This window comes from Melospiza melodia, unplaced genomic scaffold (assembly GCF_035770615.1).
Source record: "Melospiza melodia melodia isolate bMelMel2 unplaced genomic scaffold, bMelMel2.pri scaffold_48, whole genome shotgun sequence".
Classification (NCBI taxonomy): Eukaryota; Metazoa; Chordata; class Aves; order Passeriformes; family Passerellidae; genus Melospiza; species Melospiza melodia.
Genome location: NW_026948796.1, coordinates 179611 through 189440, shown reverse-complemented (window position 1 = coordinate 189440; position 9830 = coordinate 179611). Strand labels below are relative to the sequence as shown.

Genomic DNA, 9830 nt, shown 5'->3' with positions numbered 1-9830 from the left:
GCTGAGCTGGGAGGGACCCATCACGATCCTCCAGTCCAACTGCTGGCCCTGCACAGAACACCCCAACAATGCCAGCCTGGGCCTGGTAGCGCTGTCCAAATGCTCCTGGAGCTCAGAGAGCCCTGGAGCTGGGACCCTTCCCTGGGGAGCCTGGGCAGGGCCCCAGCAGCCTCTGGCCAAAAACTTTTCTTGTCATCCAACCTGAGCCTGCCCCGACTCAGCTTCAGCCGTTCCCTCCACTCCTGTCCCTGGGCACCAGAGGGAAAAGGTTCCTACAGCCCCAGCCAGGGACCCACTCCCAAGGCTGTTGCCATGGCCACCAGGGCTGGGACCAGCTGGGATGCTCGGTTTCCCGGCGCCAGGGTTCAGAAATGGGATTCCCCAATTTCCTGCCCCCGCTAAAACCGCGCTGCCCTCGCTGCCCTCCCGCCTTCCATGGAAAGCACAAAAGGCAAAGATCCCAGGCTGGGATAAGAACAATTTATTGGGAACAAGAATGAGATAAGGAACAAACAGAAACTGAAATGATATTGATAACAGAAGGGATAAATGAAACAGTTTACTGGGAAAACTAATACATCAACAACAGGCTCTTCCTGGCCACAATTTCCCCTGTCTGGAAAGGACACCCTTCTCCTCAGGGAGAGAGAGAGAGTCCCTTTCCTGCCCCTGGCAATGTTGTGATGTGCGAGTGAATGTAGTGACATGGCCATGGCCAGACTCTCATGTTCTTCCATCCCACATCATGTCTTTGGCAAGGGCAGGAAAAGGGACAGGTGTCTTTCCAGCATAGACCACAGGGAAACTGGTTCACCAGGGTTCTTCCCAATGTGGGTTCTCCCATGGGGGATGAAGCTGGAGTGGTGCATGAAGCTGTTCCTGCATTTTTGGCATTTGCAGGGCTTCCCTTACTGGTGGCTCCGTTGGTGTCTGGTCAAGTGAGAGCTACTGGTGAAGCTTTTCTCACACTGGGGACACTCGTAGGGCCTCTCCCCTGTGTGGATGCGTCGGTGGGTGATGAGGGTGGAGTTGTGCTTGAAACCCTTCCCACAGTCGGGGCAGTGGAAGGGCCTCTCATCCGTGTGAATCCGGTCATGCAGGAGGAGATGGGAGCTTGTCTGAAACCTCTTCCCACATGTGGCGCACTGGTAGGGCCTCTCCCCAGTATGGATGCGCCGGTGCTTGATGAGGTTGGAGTTGTGCTTGAAGCCCTTCCCGCACTCAGGGCAGAGGAAGGGCCTCTCCTCGGTGTGAATCCGCTGGTGCTGGAGGAGATTGGAGCTGCTCTGAAACCTCTTCTGACACTGGGGACACTCGTAGGGCCTCTCTCCAGTGTGGAGACGTTGGTGGGTCACAAGGTTGGATCTGTAGCTGAAGCCCTTCCCACACTCCCCACACTCGTAGGGCCATTCCCCAGTGTGGATCATCTGGTGGCTGATCAGGTGGGAGCTCCACCTAAATTTCTTCCCACACTGCAAGCACTTGTGGGGCTTCTCCCCATCATGAATCTTTTTATGGACCACCAGCTCTGAACTCTGGCTGAAGGTCTGCCCACCTTCCTCGCTCAGGGTGGCTCTTTCTTCTTCAGAGCACCCTGGGCTGGGTTTGGAGCCCCTCCTCATGGGGGATTCCTGAGGTTTTTCTTCCCTGTTGGATTCTTGTGTGCTAGAATCACTCAAAACGGTCTTTTTCACGAGGTTCTGCCATGCAGATTTTTCCTCCCTGGTCTCCATCCTCAGTTCCTTCCCTGGGGAAGGAAGGACAAGGAGAGGATGGGATTTGGCTCCGTGCCAGAGGGAAGGGGAAGGAGATCCCTCCAGGGCATCCCCAGCAGGACAGGGCTGGCAGCAGAATTGTCCTGCAGCCGGGAACTGTGCTGGGCTGGGAGATGGAGCAGGAGAGAGGGGGAAATAGGAACTGACTTCCTCCTCACCTTTCTGGGTGTCCCGGGGCTCCTTCCTCTTCCTCACAGCCTCCTTCTCCATCCAATCAAGGTTTGGGAATGGAAAATCCTGGTTTGGGAAGAAAACAAATGGTGCGCACATTGTCTTTTGTACTGGTTTGAAGGCAAACCTGGGGAGGGTCTTAACCAGAATGACAATTTAAAAGAACACTAAGATCAAGGCAATGATACAGAAACACTGCCTTAAACTGACAGAGTCAGGATATAACCTGACACCCTGTTGGTCAGGGTGGTGGCAGCTGTCCCAGTAAATGGTGACTGCAGTCCTGTTGGAGAGATGAAGGTGATTCTGTCGAAGCAGTGATCGTGCAGAAGGGTCTGGTCTTCCTTTGGAGGTCCAGTGGTGGTTATGGAGCTCTTGTCCTCTGGCAATCCAGTAGGCAAGCTGCTCCTGGTGTGGCAAGTCTCAGCTTATATCCAGGTAGGAATGCTTGGATCCTCCCCAGGGCGGAGCATCCCACAATGGGAGGATGGAATTTTATCAGTCCTGCAGTGACACTCAATGGCCCATTCACAGAAGATATCTCCCCTGGAGGGTGTTATCACGGGTGAGTCATGGAAGAGATAAAGAACACTGCCCCACCTGTTTATAGCAGTTGCTGAAGGTGGGGATTGAAAACATGCACTTGGTTACATCTTGCATGGCAACCTGAAACAGTGGGGTAATCCCTGCTCAGGGCGTGAACACCACCCCCCTTACCCAAACTGGCTTAGGTGTAAAACCCCCACCCTGGGAAGGGAACACACACACAGGGGACAATGTCACACTTACCCTGCCCCTGGGGAGGGCTCTTTTTCCTGTCATTCCCTTCCTGTCCCCCTTTTTCTTTCCCATTTACTGTTCAATAAAATTCATTTTGGGTTTGGTCTCATTGTCACCTTAATTGGGGCAGAGGAATCTAATACTTTTCTTAACCAGACTCACCAGACTGTGAAATTATTTTGGCACAGTGAGTTTAGGCACTGTTCTCTGACCCCAAGTGCCTTTGACAACAGCATGGTTCCCTCCTCTGAGGAGCTTGTGGTTCTCTCTGGAGGAGCTCTTTGAAACTGGGCTGCAGCTTCCTCTGAGTGACTTATGGGAGAACTGATGAGGTAAATTGCCTTTGTGGGCCTGGAGTGTAAAGAAAATATTTTGTTGTCCTTCTATTACAGCGACCTAAAGAAGGTCTTCAGGGTGAGAGAAGTGGACGAGAATCTTGCTTCATGATCAGAAGGCTGGATTTATTGATATATGATATATAATACATTATAACTATACTAAAAGGAATAAAGAGAAAAGTTGCAGAGGCTTGCTAAGCTAAGAATAGAAAGAAAAGAATTAATAACAAAGTTCTGTGTCCAGCAGAAAGCAAGGACCAACTCTCCCGTGAGTGGTCAGCAAATCCAAACACTCACAGAAGACCAATCACAGATGGTCCTGTTACATTCCACATCAGCAGATAATTATTGTTTGCATTTTTCTTCTGGGTCCTCAGCTTCCCAGAAAGGACAAGTCCTAAACCAGAGGATTTTATGAAAAAATGTCTGCGACATCCTTCCTTGAAATGTTTTTTAAAATCACAGGAGGAAAGGGAGCAAATGATACCAGCGAGACTGACAAGGTTCATTCACCCATGGTGAGGAACATAACGCTGCTAAAAGTCCTACAAGAAGCTCAGCTCAAGTAGCTAAATTCCCAAATAACTCCTGAATTCCCATGCTTGAGTGCTTTGCGAAATGTGAGAATCATTTTTCTCTTCATCCCTGTCGCCTTTGTGACAGCTACAAAGAGTTTCCTTTCCTTTTTATGATGTCTATATTAGGCTGAATTCACACTTTTATCAGAATGTGCTAGCAGCTGAGCTGGAGCTGTGCAGGAACCAGTGGAACTTGAAATTGTCAAAAATTGCTTGTACAGTCAGTTTATTAATGTTTGGGATTTATTTGCATTTTCATCACATCTGACTTGTGGGAAAATCAAATATTCATCAAAGTGATTTATGCAGAGTCAAGTTTGATGTCTGTGAAATTATTTTGTCCAGTGCCCAGGGGATGCTCGAGGGGTCTCTGTGCCTCTCGCCCTGGGGGATGCTTGGCAGGGGTTTGGGGGGCTTGTCCCTGTCCCTGTCACCCCAGGGCATTCCCCCAGGAGTGTCCCTGTCCCTGTCACCTCAGGCCATTCCCCAGGGGGTCTCCATCATTTTCATCCAGGGAATGCCTGGGGGGTCTCCCTCCCTCTCATACCCTGTGCCAGGGGGTGCTCGGGGCAGTCTCTGTCCCTCTCAGCCCAGGGGATGCTCAGGGGGTCTCCATCCCTCTGGCCTCAGGGAATGCCTGTGCAGGGCTGGGGACCAGGGGCTCTGTGTCCCTCTCACCTCTGAGGGTGCTCAGGGCTGGGGGGCTCTCCGACCTTCTCACACCTGGGGAGGCCGGGGGGGTCTCTGTCCCTCTCAGCACTGGTGTGACCCCACCCAAACATCATCGGGCTCAGAGGGACAGAGACACCCCCAAACCCCCAGAAGGGCTGAACCTGGGATTTGGTTTGGGGCTGAGGGTTTAGGAAGGGGCTGGAATTGGGGCTGGGCTTGGAGTTGGGGCTGAGATTCAGATTAGCGATGGGACTGGGGTTAAGGCTAGACATGGGATTGGCTTTAGGGCTGGGGTTGGGATTGGGTCTGGGGCTAGAGAGACTGGCACTGGGATGAGATTAAATACAGAACTATGAGTGTGTCTAAACATGGAGTGAGATTGAGACCAGGATCAGGGTCAGGTTTGGGACTGAGCTCACCCAGAGTGGGACAGGGAGAATGTTACGGTGGGAAGGTTTGGGGAAAATCCTTGTTTGGGGAAAAACAAGCTGTGAATGCCTTGGGTTGGGGATTCCTCCCACCCATGTCCATTTCTAGAAGTCACCTGATGTAAAAAATCAAGAGTGAATCAAAAAACCCACCAGGAGTTTCCCATTTCCAGTCTCACCCCTCTTGGGTTATGGTTGGTCCCCCATCTCAGGGCTGGTGGGGATCCCATGGGTCCTGGGGATCCCCCCTCTCCAGGGTCCTGCTTTTGGCTTTTGGGAGGTTCTGGGGTCCCAAGGTCCCCCTCTCCAGCCTCCTCTCAATCCAGCCACTTGGGGTTCCCCTTTCTTTCCACCACCCTGTCCTTGTTTAGGGCAAAATCAGTTGAAACCCTCCAAAAGGAGTTTCCTCTAGAATGCCGATTCATCAGCCCCACCCTCAGCCAGTCCCAGAAAATATTTCCGGGGAGAAAAGTGGAAAAAAACCTTATTCTACAGGCAAAGCATTTACCAGCACAAAAATTGAACAATATTAAGCAATAAAATCTCCTGCTGCTCCAAAGTAGATGACAAACTCCGAAAGTCCCTCCTTGGGTTGTAGCTCAGTGCACTCAGTGTCTTATCAGTCTCTTATCAGTCTCTTTTCAGTCCCTCCAGCACTGGAACTGCCTCGGCCCAGGCTCAGCCAGGTGGGCCACAGGTGCAAGCTGCCGGTGGTGTTCTGGCTGTTCAGTGCAGAGCAGATTTAAACAGCTCCAAAGAAAAAGAAAAACCACAGTCCAGGGAACTTCTCTGCCTCAGCGAGCTAAAAACTAACTAAAAGCAAAGGACAGCTCTGTCCTGCTCTCTGTCCATCCAGCAGCTGGAATGTGGAGGAGTGAGTGCAGTGTATGAAAACAAACTACTGCTCTTCCTCCTCCCCTTCGCTCTCAGAACCAGACTTAAAGGTGCAGAACTCATTTCTGGGATAAACGGACCGAGGGGGTACGAGCATCATGAAGTCATCCCAGGACACCCCTGTCAGGGTCAGGGGCTCCCGTCCCCGCCTCATCTCCGGGCTGCCGGGGGTCCCCCAGCTCCGGTATCGCCCCTTCCCCTCTCCCCGCCCCGGGGGTCCCCCGTTCCACAGCCCAGGCTCTCACGGGGATCCCCAAAACCAATGTCCCGCCCTGTCGGTACCGGGCCATCCCCACGTGGACCCCTGGAACCCTCCCGAGGGGCGATCGCGGCTGCTCTCCCCCCGAAAAAGCTCCTCTTGGGGAGCCCGGAGATATCCGGGGCTCGAGTCCGGGATCTGCCGGCTCCGAACACTCTCCAAAAATCCTCCCGGAAACCCCTGGCTGGAGCCGGGGCGAGCTCGGCCTCCGCCCTCACCTGCGGCTCGGGGCTGGGGGCGATGCTCCCGGGGCAGGGGGTGCTGCAGGCTCGGCGTGCGGGCGCTGCGATTCTCCCGCTCCTGCTCCTCCTCTCCCTCCTCTTCCTCCCGCATTTCCTCCGCTCCCAGCCCGGACCCCCCTTTCCCACCGCTCTGCCCCGCGGCTCCGCAGCACCGGCTGCTGGGTGGGGGAGCCCCCGATCGGCCCCAGGGCTGGGCAGGGGCTCGGGGACCCCCCCGGGGCGGATCCGTCCCCCGGCCCGAGCCCCAAATTCCGCTCCGGGGCCGCCGGGCTCTGCGGGCCCGCCTGGCAACCGGTGAGTCATCTGCGAGAAAAGCTCTGGTTGGCTGGAAATTGTTTAGCGCGTCCTCTGATTGGCTGGAATTGTAAAAGGCGCTACGCCCTGCGGGTGTGCCTAGGAGCTGCGGAGTCCGGGCGGGAGCCTTTTCCTGTTTCTTTCTGGTCTCTGAATCCTCTTTCCTTTTTCTTTCTCTCTTTGAGACCTCTTCCCGCTTTCTTTCTCTCCCTTTCTCCTCCCCATTTCTTGTTCCGTTCAGTCCACGCTCAATAATCGTCGGTTGCTTTCCCACGCTCTCATTCGCTCCTTCACTGGGGCAGAGGCGTCTCTCCCTCGCGGGGTCGTAATCCATGGACAGGGTCCCTTCCCACCCCAGTCCCTGGAAAATGTCCATCAAAGCTACCTTTGCTGTGTGCTCTGGGAGCCCACAGAGCTGCTGGATCTTCTCCCCTTGGGAGAGAAGCTCCTTGGGAGGCACGGCAGGAGCAGCACCCTGGGAGCCTCGGGAATGCCCCTCTGGGATCCACGGCACACACTGCCAGGGTCTGGAATTCCAGTTCTCAGCTATGAAATATGTTCCTGCCCTTGAGGGCAAAGCTGTCAAGAAGGAGCCAAAAGCCAAGTGGAACAAGATCTTACAGTGGCATTTCACTGCGAGCCTTCATAACTTCCCCCATGGTTGTTGTAGCTCCTGAATTGGGAATTAAATCCGGGCACGGTCTTTGGTGTGAGCTGCCCTGGGTCAAGGGAGACACTGAGAGAGAAACAGCAGGGAAAGAGAGGCAGGAGAGAAAAGAGGGCACAAACACAATCAGGTGAGAAGGTGGCACTCTAAAAACAGACCAGAACTGACTGAAAAGGAATATAACAGAAAGGCATAATTTTGCACCTTTTTTTTTACTATCAAAATACAGTTTCTTCCCCTTCTCACAAACCTCTTGCCAGTGTCATTCACCAGGGCTGTCAGAAAGTCCTTCATTCTGGGTGGATGTTCCAGGCTGCAGCCACAAACAAACAGGGAATGGGGATTTTCCTGCTCCTGGGGAATTTGACATCCTCAGCTGAGGAGAGGAGGAGACACCAGAAGGAAAGGGCAGCTGGATTTCACCCTTCCACAGGAAAAACTGGGCGGGGGAATCTCTCATCCTGTCTGCTGCTGCTCCCACAGGGATGTGAGGGCTGATCCCAGAGCTCCAGGGGTCACAGTCAGGGCTGCCCTCAGGAAATGCTTGCCTGGTATTGAGGGGCAGCATGGGAGCACCTGGATCTTGGGGCACCCAGCTGCCCCTCATGTTTGGAGGTGCCTGAGGAGGGCTGGGACAATGCCAGGGACATCCTGCAGTGACATCCCCCCTGTCCTGCTCTGGGTGAGCTCAGTCCCAAACCTGACCCTGATCCTGGTCTCAATCTCACTCCATGTTTAGACACACTCACAGTTCTGTATTTAATCACATCCCAGTGCCAGACTTGTCTAGCCCCAGACCCAATCCCAACTCCAGCCCTAAAGCCAATCCCATGTCTAGCCTTAACCCCAATCCCAGCTCTAATCCAAATCTCAGCCCCAACTCCAAGCCCAGCCCCAATTCCAGCCCCTTCCTAAATCCTCAGCCCCAAACCAAATCCCAGGTTCAGCCCTTCTGGGGCTTTGGGTGTGTCTCTGTCCCTCTGACCCCGATGATGTTTGGGTGGGGTCACAGCAGGGCTGAGAGGGACAGAGACCCCCCCCCCCAGGCCTCCCAAGTGTGAGAATGTCAGAGAGCCCCCCCAGCCCCGAGCACCCTCAGTGGTGAGAGGGACACAGAGTGCCTGGTGCCCAGACCTACACAGGCATTCCCTGAGGCCAGAGGGATGGAGACCCCCGAGCATCCCCCAGGGTGAGGGGACAGAGACCCCCGAGCATCCCCTGGGCTGAGAGGGACAGAGACTGCCCCAGACATCCCCTGGCACAGGGTATGTGAGGGAGGGAGAACCCCCAAGCATTCCCTGGGTGAAAATGATGGAGACCCCCTGGGGAATGCCCTGGGGTGACAGGGACAGGAAAAACACCCCCAAACCCCTCCCAAGCATCCCCCAGGACGAGAGGCACAGAGACCCCTTGAGCATCCTCTGGGCACTGGACAAAATAACCTTGGCAGAAATCAAATTTGACTCTGCATAAATCACTTTGATGAATATATCCTCTTCCCACAAGTAACTTGTGATGAAAGCGCAAACAAATCCCAAACATGAATAAACTGACAATCCAAGCAGTGATGTGGCAATTCCAATATTCATTGCTTCCTGCACAGCTCCAGCTCAGCTGCTGGCAGGTTCCGATAAAAGGAAAGTGGAAATTTGGCCCAATACAGATTATGAAAAGGAAGGGAAAGCTCTGTGATGCTGTCACAAAGACACAGAGAAAAATGATTGTCACATTTGGTAAAGCCCCCAAGCCTGGGAATTCAGGACTTACTCAGAAATTTAGCTACTTGAGCTGGGCTTCTTGTGGGACTTTTAGCCGCCTTGTGTTCCTCATCATGGGGTGAATGAACCTTGTCAGTCTCACTGGTAACATTTGCTCCGTTTCCTCCAGTGATTTTAACAACTTTATAAGGAAAGACAGCAAATTATTTTCTTTACACTGGCCACCCATAAAAGCCATTTTCGTCATCATTTCTCCCATAAAGAAATAAAGCTTTTATAAGCTCCATAAGCTCCCCAGGAGGAAGGAGGGACTGTGTCCAAGTTTGCAAGAGTTCTTCTGAAAGAACAACAACGTCCTCAGTGGAGGGAACCATGCTGTTGTCAAAGGCACTTGGGGTCAGAGAACAGTGCCTAAACTCACTGTGCCAAAATAATATGGCAATATTGTGAAGAAAATTGTTAGAGAGATGCATCTGCCCCAATTAAGGTGCTAACAAGACCAAATCCAAAATGGATTTGATTGAACAGTAAATGTGAGGTAGAAAGATGGAAAGAAAGAGAAAAGATGAGAGAGCAAGGGAGTGACAAGGGACAGAGACCTCCCCTAGAGCAGGCAAGTGTGATGTTGCCTCCTCTGTGTGTGTGGCCTTCCCAGGGTGGGGGTTTTACACTTGAGCCAGTTTGGGTAAGGGGGTGGTGTTCACCCCCTGAGCAGGGATTACCCCACTGTGTCAGGTTGCAATGTAAGATCTAACCAAATGCATGTTTTCAATCCCCATCTTCATCAACTGCTATAAACAGGTGGGGAAATGTTCTTTATCTCTTCCATGATTCACCCCTGATAATGCCCTCCAGGGGAGATATCTTCTGTGAATGGGCCATTGAGTGTCACTGCAGGACTGATAAAATTCCATCCTCCCATTGTGGGATGCTCCGCCCTGGGGAGGATCCAAGCATTCCCACCTGGATATAAGCTGAGGATTTCAACAGCAGGAGAAGCTCACCTTGCCTACT

At 53.0% G+C, this 9830-nt stretch overlaps 1 protein-coding gene across 1 annotated transcript; it reads right to left on the bottom strand.

Moving 5' to 3' along the window:
- Positions 1-474: 474 nt before the first annotated feature.
- LOC134413730 (zinc finger protein 239-like) lies at positions 475-6214 on the bottom strand. Its single transcript, XM_063147763.1, has 3 exons — positions 6114-6214; positions 1934-2012; positions 475-1747 (listed from the first exon to the last, which is right to left on the bottom strand). The coding sequence occupies exons 2-3, from the start codon at positions 1983-1985 to the stop codon at positions 909-911; spliced, it is 891 nt and encodes a 296-aa protein (XP_063003833.1). The 5' UTR covers positions 1986-2012; positions 6114-6214; the 3' UTR covers positions 475-908.
- Positions 6215-9830: the final 3616 nt, after the last annotated feature.

Coding starts and splice junctions, on each gene's coding strand:
- LOC134413730 (XM_063147763.1), bottom strand. CDS start 1,985: ATGGAGAAGGAGGCTGTGAGGAAGAGGAAGGAGCCCCGGGACACCCAG. Junction 1,748..1,933: donor GCCCCGGGACACCCAGAAAG/GTGAGGAGGAAG, acceptor TTCCTTCCCCAG/GGAAGGAACTGAGGATGGAG.